The sequence below is a fragment of the Amia ocellicauda genome, chromosome 6 (genome assembly GCF_036373705.1).
Source record: "Amia ocellicauda isolate fAmiCal2 chromosome 6, fAmiCal2.hap1, whole genome shotgun sequence".
Classification (NCBI taxonomy): Eukaryota; Metazoa; Chordata; class Actinopteri; order Amiiformes; family Amiidae; genus Amia; species Amia ocellicauda.
The window spans coordinates 4,560,473-4,581,877 of NC_089855.1; the positions used below are offsets into that span (position 1 = coordinate 4,560,473).

A 21,405-nucleotide genomic window follows, 5' to 3' on the forward strand; every position below is an offset into this window, starting at 1 on the left:
GGCATCAACGTCTTTGCCTTAAGGTCAAGTATGTCATTGTCAGCTGCGAGGGATGATAGCCTGCAAGCAGTGATACAAAACTGCAACTGTGACTGCGACAACCGCAGACAAGGTGCTGGTCATGCAGGAGTTGTATAACTCTTAGAAAACAGTGTGAGATTCACTAACAATTCACAACAGCATAAACTGAATATAAATGGGATTCTAGGGAATTTTACCAAAATGCATAGTTGCTTATGAAATACATAATCTAATTCAAATACCAGGAATGTGCAACAGGATTTTCTGTTGTTGGTGTTGTTGTTGACTTATGACAGGTACCAATAAAGCCTACAACATTTCAGTGTTGGGAACTGATGTATTATATCTTAACCTTTTAACTTGGACTGAGAATTAAGTTATTGAAAATGATTGTTCCCATTAGAGTTTTATTTTCGTAAATGGAAAAGTTGCTAAATTGTAGACACAGGATCACGACACAAGGGTATCTAAACCTGACCAAATCAAATTAACAACCACAGGTCATGTACAGCAATGTTGTATTTGTCTTTTGTGTTGTTCAGTGAATTAACTAGTTTGATACTTTAATGTGTACAGCATTAACTGTGTTGTCCCAGCGTCCCCTGGTGATTATTAATACAAAATGTACTTCAACAGAAGTGGCTGTTGCTTCAGATTGAGATGTAAACCTTGTTCTAGTCAACACTGCTTGTGGAATTGATATACCAAATAGTGGAACAATAGATTCAATTGATGAGCTTGTACTGCTCAATACTTAATGATAGCAAAGGACATGGAAAGTCATGTGTGTATCCAAGTTAACCGTCCACAAAACTCGGACACGTCCGCCAGTGGAAACGGGGCATAAGAGTTCAAGAATGTGCAGTGTGATGTTTGTAACAAAGAAACATACATTGTATAATTCAAATAAGCTGTTTTTCAAGGCAGCAGCACTTCTATCTTTACAAACAGACTTTTAGATCATTTTTCTTTATTCAAATAAAGTTTATTACTTAGATTTATTCTCACAAGTTGGAATAATATTATTTTATGCAAAAAAGCATCTAAAGGTAACAAAGGTACAGTGAGGGTGACTAAAATTAAACTGAGTAGAAATACAATTGGTTGTACTTCAACAATTACAACACTACATAGACATAGATGTGTACAAGTACAAGCCAGTAATTGCTCATTTTACAAAGTTATTTACATTGTTTAACCATAATTGTCTTCTTCAGAAACAGTGATCTGGGATTAGGCAGTGTAGTGCAGTTCAAATGCTGTTGACGTGAACTTTGTGTTTTTGAGACATATATGAACTCTGCAGAGCTGTAAAGCTATATGCTAGGAAGCTACGTTAAAAATGAATCTGGAGTGAAACCACATTAACCAATAAAATGTTAACTTCATGCAAGTTCTGTGTAATAACCTGATTTATGCTGAAATGTCAGTAAAAGCAGAATAAACTGAAAAACATGCATCACTATAATGTATTTTTTCTGAAAAGGAACATCAAAGTAAAAGCTGTACCCTACTGTCTTATGTATGATAATGAACAGGCTTCAGTGCAACCGGGGAAGAAGTCAACTATGTGCATATAATGAAGACATCTTTTCATCCTCAGAAAGACTGGCATATTCTGGGAAAAAAGGAAAAAAACATTTTAAACCCATAATAAAAAACACATACTACCTGTATTCCGCTCGTGCACACAATGAATGAACTATGACTATTTGTTGGAACATTGAAACTATTTTCCAAATAAAACTGGACACCCCACTTCTGTGAAATCCTGCTTCATACATATTCAGTGTGGGAAGCAGCTGTTTGGCTCTCCTCTTGTGTGATACCGGACCATACCCCATCGGTGGGAAACAGATTATTGACACATAAACAACAGCTGTGATCTTGTTGGTTACCTGTAGAGGAGAAATTCCTTTAGCCGCTCTGGGAGATCTAAGCTGGACATTCGGTGGAGCCGCGATCTCCCCAGGCATTTGCGTATACAGAGACGGCACAGCTGAGACAGGGCGGTGGGACCTGGGGACCAGAGGAGCAACAGGAGGGACAGACAGGCCCACGATTAGCACGTGGGAGCAGAACACACACTGAATATCACGACAGCTGTTTCTACACAATATTTCTCAGCTCCAAAGAAGGATACATTCCCTGATCCAAGGATACTGGATAGGATCACTTAGTTATTAATGGACACCAAATGAGCACGATGGGGCGAATGGGCTCCTCTCTTTTGTAAACTTTCTTATGTTCTTATATGTTCTTCTGTGAGGTTCGCAAGGTGATGTTTGCAAGAATAAAGTATGCTGAAAGCTTTTCCACCCCAGGATGAGAAAGTATAGATGCTGTTAAGTAGATAATACCTTCCCGTAGTAACAGCGCTCTCTCCACGGTGCTGTTTGGTGCCGCCAACTCCACTGGTCTCTTCCCCTCACTGTTTCTGCTTTTCACATCTGCTCCGTAATCGATCAGCATCTCCACCAGGTTGGCACTGGATTTCCGGGCAGCCGCGTGGAGAGGGGTGTCTTGGAGTCTTCCCTGGTGGACATTCGCTCCTGTGTTTTGTGAAACAAATGTGACTTTATATTGCTGCGCCTTGTTTATCATATGTATTAACAACATGCATTGTAACAGCAGGTCAAAAACAGGAATTGCAACCTTCGGAAGCTGATATCTCACTGTTTACAGACAATGTTCATATCTGTCTTTTAATTTATGTATTTAAGTGATGAATGTAAGCTGACAAATCTTGAAGATGTCTCTAACAATAATATGCACGTTTACTACAATAACTCTTTCTTTCAATATTGAATACAACCCTACAGCTCTATCACTGCCAATTTCATGTCAGTTTAAACCCAATACCATGGAATAGACTTTTCTGATTTGCACATAGAATGTCTGTAGTAATACTTTATACTACATAATACTTTATTAATTTCAAGTTAAAACAGGGAAAGACACCAACCTAGCTGCAGCAGCTTCCTCACACAGTCCGTCCTCTGAAACGTGCAGGCAACATAAAGAGGGGTCCCCATCTGAGGATGCTCTTGGTCAATGTTCACTCCATTTGTCAGTAAAATCTCCATACATTCTCTGTGGCCTGGTAGAGCAAACAAACCAATATCATACATTTACACATCTTAAATAATTGATAGTAATGAAGTGTTTCTACTGGGTGATTTTCTAAAGGCTTACATATTGCAACAGGGAAATTGACAAAGACCTGGTATAGTTTTGTGTGATTTAATTCATTAATCTCTTCCATTTTACTGTAATTCACTGTCGGTTGGATATGACCAGTGAATTGCATTTCGTCCGTTCGCTCCGGCGATCCCCCAGGTGTCCATTGATCTTCATCTGTTTTAGGAGAAGCTCACGATCTCCTCTGGTCCAGGAGAAACTGTGTGAAGTGCTGTTAACACTTCATGTCCCCGGCCTGGCAGTGAGGTGTCAGCTTGGTACTCTGACATGTCCTCTCTCTCTCCCTCTCATGAACTGGCAATGCAAAGAGTCTTTTACTGATTAGATGTGTTGTGTGCAGCCGGGGGGATCGCTGTTCCTGCTGTGCGGCACTTTACTGTGAATTGGCAGCACACATAATGACTAAATAGATATGTCTCTCTAATTTATTTACTTTAATCATTTCATACATCTTTGATTAAGGAATATAACTGACTGTTCTATATTTAATGTATCTGTAGTGTATTCCTCCTTCTACTTTTCAGCATTTTTCTTTCATGAATTAAACCCAATGAATAATGAACATGACTGAATCCAGTTAAATGCATAAGAGATGCTTCCCACTACTACATTAGAGAACAAAATCAAGAAGAGCATCCTTCCTAGGGGTGGCAGTATTATTCTTCCACAAGGGCTTGACCCTAATGAGAAACTGACAGTCACCGCAAAGCCTTGGTTAACAATAAGTGACAAACTATTCCCCAGGGTTGATTACCTTTGAGCATCACAAGCACAATGTATCGACTGGATGATTAAAAAGCTTTCAGTAGTATTCCTTATGTGGTAAATTGGGACACCCAATCCTGGCAGCACACATAATTCAATAATGGATAAGGGCATCTGCATATAAATGTGATAATAATTACTCCTCCTAAACTGCATTGTGATACAGTTTCTCACAAGGATTTCCCTTGAAATGGAGAGGGAAGTTCTGCATCAATAAATTAATGTGAAAGAAGTTGGACATTTTGGAATCTAGTTTTATTTGTGTAGATTAAATATATCTATTATTAAAAATGTGATTGTTATTTGACCTGTCCTGTGCTGTATGTTTTTTAAAATGATAAAGCAAATGTTTTATATATATTCTAAATGTCCTAACTGATATATGTTATCTCCACCTTGCCAAGTACCATATATCATTCGATTTAATTTATCTGGGCTAATTCTGTTTGTTTAAGAAACGCAAAAGCATCTTCACTATCACATCCAAGACATTATTTATCTGTCTATATATGTCTATGTAAGCATTTGTTGCATTTTTTTCTGCCCACCAGGAATAATCAGGAAATAATTACTTTAAATTATGATATCCCTTCCAGATGGAGAAAGAATAAGACAAACAGCCGAAAGGATCATGCATTCGTATCACTCAGACATAGGACACTGTCTCATACCACACCTCGTTTTGTGGCTTCGTGAATTGGCGATGCCAGCTGGCAGTCCACCTGCGGGCTCGGCCCGTACTCCAGAAGCACGTTGACGCAGGCTGCACTGCCGCTGCAGCAGGCGTTGTACAGAGGAGTGATGCCGTCGATCGTGACCGAGTTCACCTGAGAAAAAGAGACGTCGAGAGATAAAGCCACATTAACCACTGCCGGAAATTCAACCGGACCAAGTAATAAGTTGGAACACCCAGCCACCTATGGCAAGCCACATTATCATTTAGAGATATCTTTAAATGCATTTCAATACATCATCAAATATTTAGAGATATCTCTCAATCATTTACAGATATATTTATATAATTTAGAGATATCTCTAAATAAACAGAAAGTCATTTGCAGATATTTCTAAATGATTTGCAGATATCTTTAAATCATTTAAAGATATCTGCAAATCAGTTAGTGGTATCTCTAAATGTACTTTTAAATAAGATATCTTTAAATGATTTGCAGATATCTCTATTTGACTTGCAGGTATCTTTAAATGAATTAAAGATATCTCTAAATGATCCATCGAAAGTGATGTAAGACACACAAGACCTACTACACCTTAAAGTCCAAAGTAAATTGAATTCTGGAAATGAAATGTGTGAGGTTAAACTGAGATTTTCTGATAGGAATACGCCTTGTCATCTTCCTCTCTAATGCAAACCCACCATAAGGTACTGAGTTTAGTTTTGTGTTGTGCTCAGCAGGTAGGCTTAGGTTAACACCAGTAAGACGTGTTGGTTGAATAGATGTGAATGTCTGTCATTAAGTGCTTACATTGGCCCCATTTTCCAGCAAAACCTTGGCACAAGCAACATGTCCCCCGAGACAGGCATCGTGGAGCGGAGACACCCTGTCAATGGTAACAATATTCACATTAAAACCCTGGGGAAGGAAAAGAAAGAGAGAGTTAATTCATTGCATTTGAATCACAACATTATTCAATGAACTGTATTATGATTTGTTTTCTTCAGCGTTAATCATATAGTTTAGTTGCTGAAGGAAAAATGGCATTCTTTGCATCTGTTAAAATAAAACACACAGACCAGTAGATACTCTCATTAATCACGGAGAGATGATTGACTTGTTTAGTTTGCTGTAGTTTACGTCACTAGTACATTATATGCCAGGATCCTTCTACTGTACCTGTGCGATCAGGGTCTTGAGGGAGAGGAGGCGACCCTGGAAGGCAGCTTCGTGAAGAGGGGATCTGTCCGCCCAGGAGCCTGTGAAGACAACACACAGTTCAGGACAGGCCAATGGACACAGAAATGGCTGTGGGAAGCATCTCTTACACTGACGTATTTTAATCTATATATTTTAATTTGAAAATATAAGAACACTTTTGCATTACAATGTTTTTAATTGCATCATTCTTTTTCTTCTGAAGTGAACTGTCATTTTCTGAGACATGTTATGACTCTTACATATCTGGTATAAATGCTGGTAGTATGTAAGGCACAGAGCGGTGCTTTTGACGTAATTAGTTGAAATTCCCTGCTGAGGTAATCCAAGGAGCATGTCTGAGTACAGCTCATTGAATAGCCAGGGCATTGAGTTTCATTTTCAGCTCCCAGGATAGCCGGCGAGCTGAGAATTCAATTTTATATTTTTGTATTTCAACACATCAGTAAGTAATGGCTGGTAACTGTAAAGAGACAGAGATTAGAGAGAGAGAAACACCATAGTTCAGATATGGAATTAATTAGTGCGTCATTAATTAAGACACCAGGAGCAATTGAAGGCCATGGTCTATTGAGAAGAGCAATAATAAAAAATGGATCTATCTTAAAGTCTTGGAAACTGATTTTTGTTATAGCATTTCAAAAACCTTGAGTTCATATTTTACTACAAAGACACATCTGTCTGCACGTTTCAAATATCCCTCTATCCTTGATATTCACACATCCAGAGATTCATAAACTGTTCAAAAAAACAAAAAAACAAAAAAAACAATACTAACTGCCTAGAAAACACAAATCCTATCCCAGGTTTAAGAGCCAGACAAACACCAGCTATTTGTAAGACTTTTTTGTTGTTGCCAAACCTCTATCTCAGTTTTCAAGGACTTGAGCCAACAAGGCCTTTTTGTCTTTAAGAAGGTTATGAAGAGTTATGATAACCACAAAGTATCAAAGGCTTCAGTGCAGACATCTGGAACAAGTTTTAAAAAATACAACACCTACCAGCCATTAAAGGGTTACAGATGTATTCCCCGTGTATCTTACTCAACCGAATCCAAGGTTCCTTGAACACAGTTATCTCTGTTGGCTCACTAGCCATTTCCAAACCAAACATCTTGAAGAGAAACCCAATGGATTTTGCTTGAAATGTGCCGGTGTTATCTTATTTACCTCTCCCCAGAACTAACTCCTCCTCCTGTGCAGCTTTGAAAGACAATAGAGTTGAGGAAGATTTGGGTCTGCAACCTGGCCCTTAATTAACAGGTTAGCTATCCACTGACCCCCTGTCACTGTGAAAAACACACATGGTAGAAAGACAGTATCTGTGAAGAAGACGCGTTTGATTTAAAATGTCAGAGAGCAATTATCTTTTCCACATCTGTCAGAACATACAGTGTAGCTATCTCTTAATGTTACAAAGTGGGATCAACACATCGAAATATCGATTGACAGTGTATTTGGAATGTGCAGCGCAGGACAAAACGTGATATACATTCAAATGTTTCCATTTTTTCAGTTGGAAACTGAAGTACCAAGTTTTATGTTGATTCAAGAACATGACAGTCATGACATCATGCAAGACTCGTCTGCTCATCTGGTGTGTCTCTGCTTCAATTCACACATGCTTCGCCACTTTCTCAGCTCACATCCACTTTGGTTCTTTGGTTCTTACCTATTGGTGTCTCGAATAGACTGCACCTAGCTACCTGCAGGATCACATCTCTTCTTACATTTCCTCCAGACCACCAGAAGACTCGCTGTACCCCCTCTCCGCTCCTCTTCCCCCACTAGAGAGAAGACCACAGCTAGCAGATTTTGGTTTTATTAGTCAGTTTATTTTCAATCTGTAAAGCACTCTGTGGCTACACTGCAAAGGGCATTATACTAAATAGAGAGAGAGCGAGAGAGTGAGAGAGCAGGAGAAAGAAGGGCAAAGTTGAAAGTTGACGGATTCACTGACTTAGTTAGGTTTAGTTTAGTTAGGACTCAAACAGAGCTAGGTTTTGTTTTGTTTGTTTTGACACTGTGCCTGTCATTGAGGGAAGCAATACAACAGCGAGCCTGTTTTGTGCCCTCTGCCTGCCTCCCTAGTGTGGGTTTCAAGACCAGACTCCGCCTACATACAAGCCCTTTTTGTGACAGGCCTCCCAACCTGCTACAATTGGTGAAGAATGCAGGCATAGGCTGTGCAGTCTGAGTCAAGAAAAGAGACACACGCAAGGTTGTTTTTGAAAAAAAACAAAAAATGGGCAGAAAAGCCAAACAACAAAGGCAGGCAAACAAAATGGCGGCGGTGGAAAACAAAGTGGAGATCGGTCCTGACTGGATGTTTAATCCCAGCTCTCCACTGTGGCTGTTGACCTCAAATACCTGCAACTCACCACTTGCTCCTTATTGTTGGAGTTTCTCTACCTGTCTGTTCCTGACAAGCTGGAGGTTATCCAAGGAGGTCAGTCTGACATTAAGACAGCTGTGCAGGAGTTGCTGGATTTCATGGAGAAACGGAACCAGCAGCAGCAGAAGGACAAGGCCACGCAGCCAGAGGAGGCAAAGCTCTCGCCGGTGCCTGCTTCCAGCCTGAAGAAGAAGAGGAAGTGCCTCTTCAACTGCAGTCTTCCCCAACCATGGATTGCAAGGTTTGTCCATTGTGCCTTGCAGGTGAAGAGTGGTGTTTCCAGGTTGGACATGTTTTGCCTGATGGAGAGGAATACTGGGAAGGGGGAAGAGCCTTAACAGTAGAATACTGTCTGGAGCCTGAGGAGGAAGAGGAGAAGCCTCCGTCTGTGCCTGAGCTGGAGGAAGAGGTTGAGTTGTCCTCCCTTGCCATTATAGAGGAGGAGGTCGAGCTTCTCTCCCTCTCCACCCCAGAGAGAGGGGTAGAGTTATATGCCTTCCCTGAGCCTGAGGATGAGGTGGAGTTTCCCTCCCTCACAGAGCTATGGGAGGAACTTGTGCCTTAGCAAAAGACACCTGGAGAAGATGAGAAACTGCTTCTTCCACCATGGCTGATACAAGAGGAAGACCTGCCAGGGAGAGAGGAAGAAGAGGACCTGCTGTGGCTAGAGCAAGAGAGCCTCTGGCCATGCCAAGACCCAGAGCCACAGCGGGTCGAGGTGTTCCTGCCGCCGGAACCACAGAGGGTGAAGCCTGAGTGTCCAGTGTCTGAGAGGGAGGAGCCCAAGTGTTCAGAGCCCCGGAGGGAGGAACCCAAGAGTCCTGAAGATGAGGAAGAGGTGCTGCCCTCCTCATCCCACTCCAAGGGTGAGTGTCCGCCACCATACATGGTGGAAGAGTATCCACCACCGTGTCTGGCAGAAAAGAGTCTGCCCCTGAGCACTAAGGAGCTACCAGGAGAAGATGACTTCAGGAGGGAGTCGCCATCTGTCTCCTCAGAGGCCACACCAGAACAGGAGGTGCCTATAACCCAGGAGAAGGCATCGCCTGTTTTCCCCTGCACTGAATTAGAGGGGAAGATTATACCAGGCCCTGAATCTGGAGAGAAACCGGAGCAGCCAGAGCAGCCGCAACAGATACAGCAGCCACAGACGCTGCAGTTAACGCAGTCGGGATCCCGGAAGACAGAGGAGTCACAGCAACCAGAGGGTGAAACTCCTGTGCTTCCTCCATCAGGTCTCCGGGACAACCAGAGTTCCTGGCCGGAGCAAAGGAGATGGAGACACCTCAGAGTGCCCAGGACCCGCTGTGTCTCCAGGCCGGACCAGAGACTGGGGGGGAGCCAAGTGATGCTGTGGCAGCAGAGAGGTCTCCGCCAGACAAGCTTGGTTCCTGGAGGGACCGGGCAGCAACAGGTCCTTACCCTAGACTTGACGGTGAGGGGGAGCCACCTTCAGTGAAACCACGAACATGCCAGTACACCCCGAGAATCAGATGGGTGACAAACGGAGAAGGACAGGACATGGGGAATAGAACATCCACCGTGAGGATGACCCAACAGCTGGAGACCCCATCTAGCTCTTCGGCCCACGCGCCCGCCCCTTGTGTCTTTTGGAGGGGGGCTTGGCCTTGGTATGGCCATCTTCATGTGCGCCCCTGGCTTCACTCTTGAGGGGGAGGATATGTGGCAGTGTGAGAGGCAAGGCCAGGGTCAGGGTTAGTTAGGGACTGTTTAAGTTAGGGCTCAAACAGAGCTAGATTTTGTTTTGTTTGTTTTGACACTGTGCCTGTCATTGAGGGAAGCAATAAAACAGTGAGCCTGTTTTGTACCCTTTGCCTGCCTCCCTAGTGTGTGTTTCAAGACCAGACCCCACCAACTTACAAGCTCTTTTTGTGTCAAGCCCCCCAACCTGCTAGAATACGCTTTGAAAAGGTGCATGATTTGTACAAACATTCATCCATGAATGAGTTAAAAATGCTGTTCACACTGCTGGTGTGTGGTGGGACAGCTCTGGGGACAGCAGAAACTGGGAGCCAATTGTTAGAGGAATCCTAGGATTAAAGGAGTTTTGCAGGTGTGGACACTTCGGAAGAAGGCACATTTTCAAGCAGAATGGAAGGAGATAACTGATCATCTGAGGAGATAACAAAAGGAGGACTAGGCTGTATAAACCAATGAAGGAAACCCATTGAACGTATATATATATGTTGTATTTTAAAATGTGAAATATTTCAACTGATGAAAATGTGTATAAATGTTTTTTGTTTTTTTTACGTAACATGGTATGAAGAGCATAAAAGAATTCTGTATATAAAATGAGAAGAAAAATCATACTTGATTATTTGTCTTTACATTTGTGATATGAATTCCAAATGAACAAAGTAATCTCACCAAAGTGCAACCGTCACATGACTGAGGACAGGAGGACATAGAGGAGTATTGACTAACTGTCTGGGTCTAACTCTGACCTGCCTGCTGAGCCTAGTCCGTCCCTGTTCTATTAGCTATTAAACAAATGCAAAGACCTCAATTCTGTTTCAGTTAAAATTAAAATATGTATTTCAAACTAAACCAACTGGGCTAAAGTGAACTGAAAATGTGAACAGAAGATTGTGAGAGCACAAAATGCTGCCATTATTACTTAAAAGACAGACTTCCTAGGCTAAACTAAACAATAAAATACTGTATGTATTTATATTTTATTGTGTAAGTGTTTTTATCTAACAGCAGGTGATAAATGAAAGACAATTAACTTGTTTTTGTCTAGAATAGTTATAAAATCTCAACTTACCCCCTTGAAAAGTATGACAGATATAGTTCCCGTACAAGTCATATCTAGAGTCCCAGGACAAGGCAGATATTCCTGATATATCTGTTCTCTTCTGCACAAAACCTTCTAAGTGTAAAGTCAGCTTTGTCGACATGCTGCATGCTTTCCAGTTCAGATGTATTATATCTGGCAGCTGTTTACCACACACAGCAGCACAAACACCACGTGTCTCTGTGTTGTGTAAAAGAAGACCGGGCTGAAATTAGTTTCACACGTTTGCCGCAGATGATTTAAGAAGCTGTGCAGCATTCAAGACCTGGCACATTAAGGCATGTTACACGTTACATCATGGGGCAACATACACTGTTGGTTATGTAAATAGCAATATATATATATATATAAATAAGGTAAACAAATGCAAATTAAAAGACAATTTGCAACCCATTCCAGGTATCTGAACTAGGAAAAACATGAGCACTAAAGAGGGGCAGTATAACATCCTAATTCTGTCTTAAAGGAGCATTATGGCTCAACAAGACCATTGCAGCTACTGTATCTTGCAGAACTGTATTATATTGTATGGACGAAGGTTAAGCCACCATGATTGAAAAGGTTGTAAGCCTTTTGGCTAAACTACTCTGTATAGAATGTATCCATTTAAATTATGTACCACTGGAAAATAATAATATATATACAGACGGGTGACAAATGAAAGGAAAAACCTGAATAAATGAGTGGAGGATCATAACGAATGCAGATGCGTCCAAACAGGTGTACTTCATGACTACATAATTAAGCAATTAACATCCTATCATTCTCTGTGGCATGTATAAAAATGCTGAGCAGGGCCAGTTGACCTCAATTTTGGATGGCAGTGCATAAGCCCCTCATTACAAAGACACATCTGAGAGTGCAGTGGGGCAAAAGCCATAGGCACTGGTCTACAGAGATGTGGAAAAAAGTGATCTGGTCAGATGAGTCATCCTTCACCATGTTCTGGACAAGTGGGCAAGTACATGTGTGGCAACACATAGAGAACGGGACAGGCCTGACTGCTGCACCCCTACAGTGAGGGTGTCCAGAGGCTCTGTTGTGCTGTGGGGGGCATTTTCCTGGCATGGTTTGCCTAGAGCATTGAAGCTGTTCTGGGGCTTGTGGTGCCCAACACCTTACTGAGACACATTATGTTGGGTTCTGTATATATATATATACAGAAGGGTGACAATATAATTGGGAACTGACATTATATTGGTCATAAATGTATAATTTCCCCTTTGATCGTGACTTCTGAGAGCTTCCCCACATTATATTGAATTGATCCCAAGTAAAGATGAGTCATTGTTCTCCATTTTAGTTCAACATTTGACGTGCTCGTAGTTTACGAAATGGGTGGAAATTATTCATAAGTAATTCTCAGCCAAATGTGAAGCATAGGTAGAATTTCAAACTTCCAACAAGAGAGTGTTACAAAAACATGATATTTTAAATAAAAACATACATTTTTAAGAGCAGTCAGAAGACAGGAAAAAAATATGAAGTACAATTAATAAAACATGCATGACTTAGCAGACAATGTTAGAAAACAAGGTTGGTTCAGCAAGTTCATGACATAGAGTAAAAGGTGTTCACTTTCTGACTTTCTTTACACTGAGAAAAGATTTGAAAACATTTAAAAATCTATATTGATAGATCTCTGTTTTAATAGTTGAATTAATTTTAAACAACAGGTTCCTTAGAAAATAATATGAATCAAATTATTATTTAACACTTAAGGTGGAATCTGTTACAAACACGATTTTTTAATTTCCCTATATTGGCTGTTAGAATTAACATATGAGGAGCCATTAATGTTACAATTACTTACAGGTTCATGTAAAGATTACAAATTTGTAAACCATCCGAACACTTCTCTCTGGTTCACAAATTAACTAACTAAACAAACTGAGCTTCCAGATTTAACTAAGGGCTAAACTGTAAGTGTATTGAGCTAATTATATTTTTATTGATTCCAAAATCTCAGAAATTCAAATGTTTAATAGGTTTTAGAAATAAAATAAAGTATAGATAGACAGACAGAGAGAGAGAGAGAGAGAGAGAGAGAGAGAGAGAGAGAGAGAGAGAGAGAGAGAGAGAGAGAGAGAGAGAGAGAGAGAGAGAGAGGTAGAAAACCAAACTGAGGAGTAACCGACACTGAGCACATGCAGGCGTTTACACTGATTGACAAACCTTATAACAGATAAAATATCTTACAGACTCAGATCGAATCTATGAAAATGAAGCAACATAACAAATGACGGGCTATTTACCAACTATTCTTTTTGTAAGAGTTTGAGAAGAATATAAAGAAAGAGGTTTTCAAAAGCTGCAACCAAATACATATTCCAAGTTTCCCTTATCTGTTAAGACAGCAGTATGTCTCGTACCCTCCTGTATAAAAGACAAATGATTCTGTCTCAGGTTAACACATTCAAACACACGAGCCTGCTGACACAATGACATGTCTTACGCTAGACTGTGGCAAGACTGTGAAAGAAGGGTTAGATTCGTATCGTGCCTCTAGGGCTATTTAGCTCGGAGCCTTTTGTACCTGGTGTTATTCCATAGATCTCTTCTGCAATCCTGGCAGCCTCCTTCCGGTTTCCTTGGACGATGTAGAAGTGAGTTAACAAGGCAAGACTTATCTTGATCAAGAGCTTGAAGCAAAACAGAGCAAAAATTGTAACATAAATATTATTGAAAGCAGCAAGTATAGAATGGTCTTCCATTTTGTTTGGTGCTGATAGTATGCTGGGTCTGCTATGTTTTGCCATTCTATTCTTGGCATCATATGACTTCTATTTTAAATCCTGCTACAGTTGGTGCATCTCTCAGTTACTAAAAATATAATTAGTTCATACATTTTTTTTTATGTATTACAAAGTTTCCTTTGCGGTCGTGCATTGTGGGTAGGGAGGTAGCAGGCATTAAAAGCTCACGGTTGGGTATTTTAAGATTTTAGACGGAAGAGATCAGAGGTTAAAAATAGCCGTCTGTACTCGAAAGAATGTCCAGTGGAATATCTGTTTTTATAAATGAACTGTAACAGACATGCTTCACGTTCCAGACTGCACTGTAGGAAAGATTGTGAAGGCATGTGCTTGGCAGATTGGGGAACATTCGATCCAAATGACAGATTATGCCAGATGGGTTAGTATCTTGGTATAACAAGGATGCATGTTTGTTTTTGTGTGTAAAAATAATTCATTTATATTCATGTGATGAGTTGATCTCATCTGATTTTTGTTTTTTTCATTATGGATACGTTAAAGCTTTATACTCAATCCAGTGCCTTGAAGATAAATCCCAGCACAACCCCTGTGAACCATCCTGTGTTTCAAAATCAAATATTTTATCTTATTATTTATTTGAAGGTCTCGTTTGATGGGAAACTGCAGAATAACAAAGCAGTTTTCTGCTGTGACATCAAATTATTTTAGTCATCGCCCTTTTATTGATTTTGAATTAATCATGTGTTGTGTCTACTGTGTCTATATTTTTACATAAATCAGCCGAGACAAGTCCCTGCTCTGGCGTCTGAGATATTGTGCAACAACACTGATAGTTTGGGAGAGAACAACAGAATCAGCATGGGAACAACATCTCGAACAGGACATGCTCTGATATTCATCCTTTTCTGACAAGGCAATGTAAGTGTGTGTGTTTGGGTGTGTCGGTCGGATGTGTTTTAAGAATTTACATCGTTGTGTGTGGTTCCATTTATATCTATGAATATGACAAGTGATCCGAGTTGATACCACCTAGTTATTTTAATTACCCATCTGTCATTATTATGGCAAGAAGTGATTAGTCAGAAATAGAAGGGCATCAAGTGATTCACAACATGTATTCACAGCACTGTGTCAGCCAATCAAAAATGCAATGTGTTTCAGTATCCATAAAGCTGGTATAACATACAGAGGTTAAACTCCAGCTATTTCCAATTTAAATATTTCCTTTCTTGTATAACCATTTCTAAACTACCATCAAGGACACAAATACGTGAAAAAGCAAATAAATATTTTAAGAACAAAAATTGGAAATTAAATATTTACCTTTATTTTATTTTTTAAACAATTTCATGAATAACATTTTATTAATGCAACACTGTTACACTAAAGATGATGTCTGGAGGAAAGACTACTGGACAGATTTATTCTAAACACCATAAGTCTCTGATACACTGATCAAAGGAAATTATATAGAGTAAGTTTTGATATGCATGTCTAAGTCTGAATGTTTAACGGGAAAACATTAACAAATACCTCAGCTAAAGCAGAAAATCTGGCCAGCTGTTGGGAGATTACTAGCATTTTCTTCTTCTGTATGAAGAACTCTACTCCTCCAATAAATACAATATATATATATAGACGTGTCATTATTACAATTACATGGTTTTTAAATACGATTGAAGATATCATGGCGCTCACAGTGCAACATGAAGCACCACCCTCAACAGATGTCTTTAGTATAATAAAGTGATAGTTCTATAAAATGGTAAAATAAAAAAGTGAAACATAACTCAAGTGTGCACATAAGCAAAGTGCTACCATTGATCAGAAAGGAACAGTCTCTGGAGCATTATTGTTTAGAAGAACTAGATTGGCTAGGAAAATTATATTCCACTTTATCTGTCATTATTTGGTGTGCCTAATGACTATGCAATTTCAGTGACAATTTGCAATTCAAATGTGAAAACATTAAAGTAATAATAATAATTACTATTATAAAATTTAAAAAAAACAGATGAGGTTTCCAAAAATGTATGCAGCAAGAACAGAAACACACCAACACAATCTCAAATCCCTGGTCCGTCTCCCTGCTGTAGCGTGTCAACTTGTTCTGACCAGAAGGACCTTTTTATGGGTTTTGCAGTGTTGATGCATCTTCGGGCAGCACCTACACCTCAGGATGTGTTACAAACATATTTAAAATCTTTGCAACTGAAGTAGAATAAAGCTGAATAAAATAAAGGGTACAGAGTTCCACGTTCTTCAAATAATACACGTTCTTGTCAACAAAACAAGCTTTTCATAGTTTGGAACAGGGCCGATGTAAACACAATAGGAAGTAAAAGCATGGAATAAAGCATGGATGGATATATTTAGAGTTAAGCAGAGTTTTTTAAAATACAATAGACATTTTTTTACAAATATATGTTGTAGTTTAAACTTCGTAGCTTTGCTTGATCTCGTGAAAATTGTGTAATCTGTGCATGGCTAACCCATTTCTTATATTGCAACATTTGTTTGAATACAATACTTTATAGCTTTATGTCATGTTCCTGAAGAACAGAAAACTATTTTGGCATTAATAAAAGGATTACTCTTTATGAGTATCTATATACATCTATTAAATTCGAAGATTAAATCCTTTTCTTTTTTAAATACATGATTTACTTACTGTTCTTTCTTGTAATGACTGAGAATGTTGGGAGATTTGTTGATAAAGGAGAATAGGAAAATAAAATGATGCAATCTTAACAAAACAATTCACGACACAATATTGAATCCTCATTCGGGGACCGGAATACAGGCTACGGAAAACAGGCAGCTGTTATAAGCCCTTAGTTAAGGTTAAGAATAGAATAACATCACGTTTATGTTTTAAAAGCACGTTGGAATTACCTGAGCAAAATTAGCAGGGAAGAGCGGAGGCGGGGGGGGCTGTCCGGTGAAATGGTTAATGATGCCGAGGACATTTCATATGAGTTATGCATCAGAGGAATATTTGTTCGTCAGACTGAAATCAGACCGAGTGCTTTGTTTCCGCAGCTGGGTGACACTTCATTCTCGTCTCTCTTGGCTGCAGGTTGTCCTCCAGACTCCACGAGGGCCGCAGCCATCAACGGCGATGTCAATAACAGAGTCAGGGACGAGCCATCTTAAAAATAGCAGGAGCAGGAAGTCCAGCACGGCAACAAAGGCAAAAATCGAGCCACACACAGGCCCACAGTGCGCCATCAGTCTCTGCAGCCGCTTGTCCATGGGCAGCACCACGTCTTTGGCCACTCGGTCATACACCTGCAACATTGAGAGATTGCGATTTTAAATACTGATCCTTGCAGACAAGAAGTCTTCAAATAAAAAAGGGAAAAATAATTTTAATAGGTCATATCAAGATTACGAACAGGAAATGGGATTGTTTACCCAACAAGAGAAACAGCAGCACTCAGTATAGAGACCGGAAAATAAACTGAATTTGTAATTTACACCTTTGAGCACTTAAAGGTGAATGTGCAACTAATTCCAGTAATTCCCCAGAGGATATAGTTCTCCCATCATGCACAGCAGGCTGAGAGAGACACATGGATCTGTATTTGTTATTTATTCCCCTCTCATAATCATCCCGATGAAGAACAGCACTGTCTTATGCATCTTCTAATGAAAACACCAGCTTTTAAGCCCAGAAGCACAACTGACACAAAATAAATAGTCTGCCCAACTCTCTGGCAGTGACCGTGCCTTTTCAGTCCTCTCTGCAACGTTCCTCCAGGTGTAGAGAGTCCGCACTCTATCGTGGATCTCGGCTGGCGGTGGCACGCTCCCCGCCCTCTGCCTGGCGATGACCGTCTCCAGCCCTTCACAGAGCGACTTCACCGTGGGCTCACACAGCGTGATCAGGTCCTCGGGCAGCACCTCCGGGATGCCGCCCACTCTTGTGCTGACAACCTTGGAAGGGCATACAGAGAAAGACGAAGTGGTTTGATGTTACAGTTTAAAATGATAAGACCTTCCAATAGGTCATAAACACAAAGATTCAATCTCAGATGTATGTGTTTATTTATGTATTCGCCTGTGATATTTATCCATAGGTTATAATTAAAGCCTGTTCAAATTCATTGGCTTTACCTCTGAAATAGTACTGTCTGTCACCCTGACACACCATACTGGAAATACATGACACCTTGGAGGTGACCATTCAAGCATAATATACACAAATATGGCATCAACTACAGGAAATGCTCTTAAAACACATTTTATAAATCATACCCAGTACTAAACAGCCATGGTCCTATTCCATGTAAGCCACCCTGAGTACAAAGCTAAGAGTTAGTTAAATTATAATACTTCTGCATTATTTCAATGCAATTAAACCAAGTCCAAATTCAACCAATAACCTTTATAGATACATAGCCTAACAATGTATGTATGTATTGTTTAATAATATGCAGATTAATTTATCCAGCAGTTACATTATGGCTTTTGTTTCACACTTGTCCTCGGTTACTGAATTGAATCTGTTAGTTAATTGGTCAAAAGCAGCATTCCTTTATCAGACATTTAGTGATGGATATGAAGATGCCTATACAGTGATCATGACTCTGGCTTTCAAGTAAGGGGGTTGTTCACAGCTGATTCACACACTGGATCAATGCATTAAAGTGTTACAAATAGGAATTATTACCTGCAGTCCACAGCTGGCCCCCTCCACAATAGCCATGCAGAAAGCTTCTGTCAGGGATGTGTTGAGGAAGATATGACCCTGAACCAGAACATTTCTAACATCTTTGTGTTCCAAGGCTCCTAAAAGGCGAACCCTGAATAAGAAGAAAAAAAAGTACACAGACATTGAGAGATCTTTTCTGAGAGGCTGGTGTACAGTGTGCAGTTAGCCATGTGCAGTTTCACTGACATTCATATATGTATCTGCAAAAGCTTAAATGTAAAAAATAATGTGATGTCTTGTAACTAGTCACCCTGGATAAGGGTGGCTGCTAAGAAATCGAGTAATAACAATTATGGCAATCACTGCAGGCAGATAGAGGCATTTAATAGCACGTACAGAAAATCCCATTTCATTCTGCTGTGACAGTTAATTTAAAAGCAAGCAGCAATAATCTGTAAATAACTGAAGTCACAAATAACTAAACAAAAATAAAGCAGCAAAAAAATATCAACTTTTGTCTGTAAGCTACTTGTTTCCAAAGCTTAATTCATCATATTTATCATGTCCGCAGTCATGTCTAGGTCATGGAAAATAGTTACAAACGTAGTATTGTGAACTTTTGTATTCACAATGTGACTTTCCCATCCCTTTCCATTGTAGTATTCATCAGAAAAAACATTCTTAAACATTATTTATACTTTCCGTGATACAACAAATATCTCATCACTGCAAAACAACGCAGAAATCCCACAGCACCTGTCGTGAAGCTGGTACTTTTCCCTCACTTCTTCCAAGACTATTCGCTTGGGTCCCTCTCCACCAATCAGGAAATGCAAATCAGGATGTTTGAGGCAGAGTTCCGGAATTATACCCCCCAGCAGGTCGATGCCTAACGAAGAGAAGGAAAAAGTGTAACATGTCACAAAAAACATGTTGAAAGTCTCATTCAAACCTCATTCTGACATTCAATTGAAAACCGCATTATAAGAACATAAGACAGTGTCCAGTCGAGAGGAGGCCATTCGACCCATCGTGTTCGTTTGGTGTCCATTAATAACTAAGTGATCAAGGATCCTATCCAGTCTGTTTTTGAATGTTCCCAAATTGTCGCTTCAACCACATCGCTGGGGAGTTCAGATTGTGACGCCTCTCTGTGTGACAATGATCTGTCATTATGCTGTTTTCCTCCCTTACCCTTTCGATAAACAAGGCGACTCACGACCACGATGGTTATCTTGTTGTCGTCTCTCTGGGACGGGTCCGGGGTGAAGTCGGTGGGGTCCACAGCATTGGGGATGACGGACACGATCTCGGGGTCCAGTGCGGCTCTCAGCACGGTGTTCTCCTTGCTGGTGAACGACACACAGATGATGTGGTTGGTGTCGCAAAGCGTCACGGTGAGCAGCTTGTTGGTCAGCACCGAGCTCACGTCCGCGAAGCCGAAGAGGGAGTGGTCTGTGAACACCGTGTTCAGGCCCATGGTCTTGGCGTGGAACAGGGAGTCGTGGGCCATGGCGGAGAAGGAGCTGTGCGAGTGGACGACGGTGATCCTCTCGTGTATGTAGATGCACCTGAGCAGAGGTAGACTGTGGAAACACGTGGTGGCCGTGGACTGGTTGTACATCACCTGCAGGGGTAAGTAGTACACCTTGAGTCCATTGGTGAGGTATCGGACACCTTTCCGGTTTCCGTAGGCATGGGTCACAACGATGACCTTGTGTCCCTTTTCAATCAAGCATTGGGACAGCTGGTAGATGTGGCTCTCCACGCCGCCCATGTTGGGGTAGAAGAAATCAGACACCATGCAGATGTTGTGCTTGTGTGGGGCGCCGCCTCGGAGACTGAGAGGGGTGCCACGCGGGTGCCTGGTGGACAGGGTGTCCTTCAGACTCCCTCTTCGTCTCTGGACCATGCTTCCAGTTTCTATGGAGCACCAGATTCAAGTATTCCTCAACATGCCCCTGTAATGGAAGCGTATATTGTTATTCTCTCACTGTGCAATGCTACCTATCCCCCCTCACCCACCCACCCACCCACACATGCAGTAGTGCCTCTTTTGTACAGCAACACAAGCATTGAGCCTAAACACACATGTTCAGTGACTGTTTTGGACTTAATTCAGAGTGGCACCTGACCAAAAACATCACAAAATCTGTGTATGTATAGGATGCCATTTACTTTGAACTGAGTGTTAACTCTCCTTCTCATACAATCACCGTAAATATAGTTCAACACATTCTGCAGTCATTCACAGCCAGACATAATCAATGTACTTCAGCTGTAACTGTCAAGTGGATCACATAAAGCGCCGTCACCCTCAGATCTGTCTCCGGCATTAAGCTGATGCACTAACACTGTGATGACTGCATAAGGCTGCGGCCAAAATATTGCAAGCGATGTTGCCGGCTGTAATGTATGTCTAAGTAAATTAAGTAAAACGTTTGTTTTTTCTTTAATAACAGACACCATCGACAGTACCTTTTGTTCCAGGGCGAGTTTCATAGACGGTATTTAGTGTCCAACACAAAAAGGTATAATTTTGTTTTCAAACATCTCAGTCTGCACTGGCCACTTCCGCGTCTGCGCTGTGGGGTTCATCCGAATCACTTCCGCTGGGTCACTGCGCCGCGGGGCATGTCGGGAGTTGAGAGAATCGGCTTGTTAAATTTCACGAAGCAAGTTCATGTTTATGTGGAAATAATACATGGAGATCGGTGAATGCATATGTTTATAACACAAATAATGTCATGGCAAATGTATTATTACTATACACTCCTTTAATAGCACATGTTTACCCGCTCATGTATCGCTTCCCTGGTGGTCTAGTGGTTAGGATTCGGCGCTCTCACCGCCGCGGCCCGGGTTCGATTCCCGGTCAGGGAATGACCTTTTACTCCTGATCAAATACTGCGTTTCTGTAATAAATCAATTTTCCTT

At 40.7% G+C, this 21,405-nt stretch overlaps 2 protein-coding genes, 1 long non-coding RNA gene and 1 other non-coding gene across 6 annotated transcripts; 2 read left to right on the forward strand and 2 right to left on the reverse strand.

The window, feature by feature from the left end:
• Nucleotides 1-1,000: 1,000 nt before the first annotated feature.
• On the reverse strand, nt 1,001-14,174 carry LOC136750776 (ankyrin repeat and SOCS box protein 11). 3 transcript variants are annotated; one of them, XM_066705830.1, is made up of 8 exons: nt 13,631-14,174; nt 5,841-5,920; nt 5,472-5,579; nt 4,664-4,814; nt 2,987-3,121; nt 2,382-2,573; nt 1,920-2,040; nt 1,001-1,639 (listed from the first exon to the last, which is right to left on the reverse strand). In XM_066705830.1, exons 1-8 carry the CDS (start codon nt 13,851-13,853, stop codon nt 1,621-1,623), a joined length of 1,029 nt encoding a protein of 342 aa, XP_066561927.1. In that variant the 5' UTR covers nt 13,854-14,174; the 3' UTR covers nt 1,001-1,620. The 3 variants fall into 3 exon arrangements, with proteins under 3 accessions (XP_066561927.1, XP_066561928.1, XP_066561930.1); XM_066705831.1 differs by lacking the exon at nt 13,631-14,174 and adding an exon at nt 11,065-11,203; XM_066705833.1 differs by lacking the exon at nt 13,631-14,174 and adding an exon at nt 6,881-7,264.
• LOC136750777 (uncharacterized) lies at nt 13,609-16,981 on the forward strand. The gene is made up of 3 exons (XR_010816959.1): nt 13,609-13,700; nt 14,592-14,729; nt 16,891-16,981. It is a non-coding gene; the product is annotated as an uncharacterized LOC136750777 (long non-coding RNA).
• piga (phosphatidylinositol glycan anchor biosynthesis, class A) lies at nt 14,908-21,065 on the reverse strand. The gene is made up of 6 exons (XM_066705829.1): nt 20,947-21,065; nt 19,663-20,429; nt 19,225-19,357; nt 18,487-18,619; nt 17,544-17,750; nt 14,908-17,102 (listed from the first exon to the last, which is right to left on the reverse strand). Exons 2-6 carry the CDS (start codon nt 20,378-20,380, stop codon nt 16,866-16,868), a joined length of 1,428 nt encoding a protein of 475 aa, XP_066561926.1. The 5' UTR covers nt 20,381-20,429; nt 20,947-21,065; the 3' UTR covers nt 14,908-16,865.
• A 214-nt stretch (nt 21,066-21,279) lies between these two features.
• Nucleotides 21,280-21,351, forward strand: trnae-cuc (transfer RNA glutamic acid (anticodon CUC)). Its single transcript has one exon. It is a non-coding gene; the product is annotated as a tRNA-Glu (tRNA).
• Nucleotides 21,352-21,405: the final 54 nt, after the last annotated feature.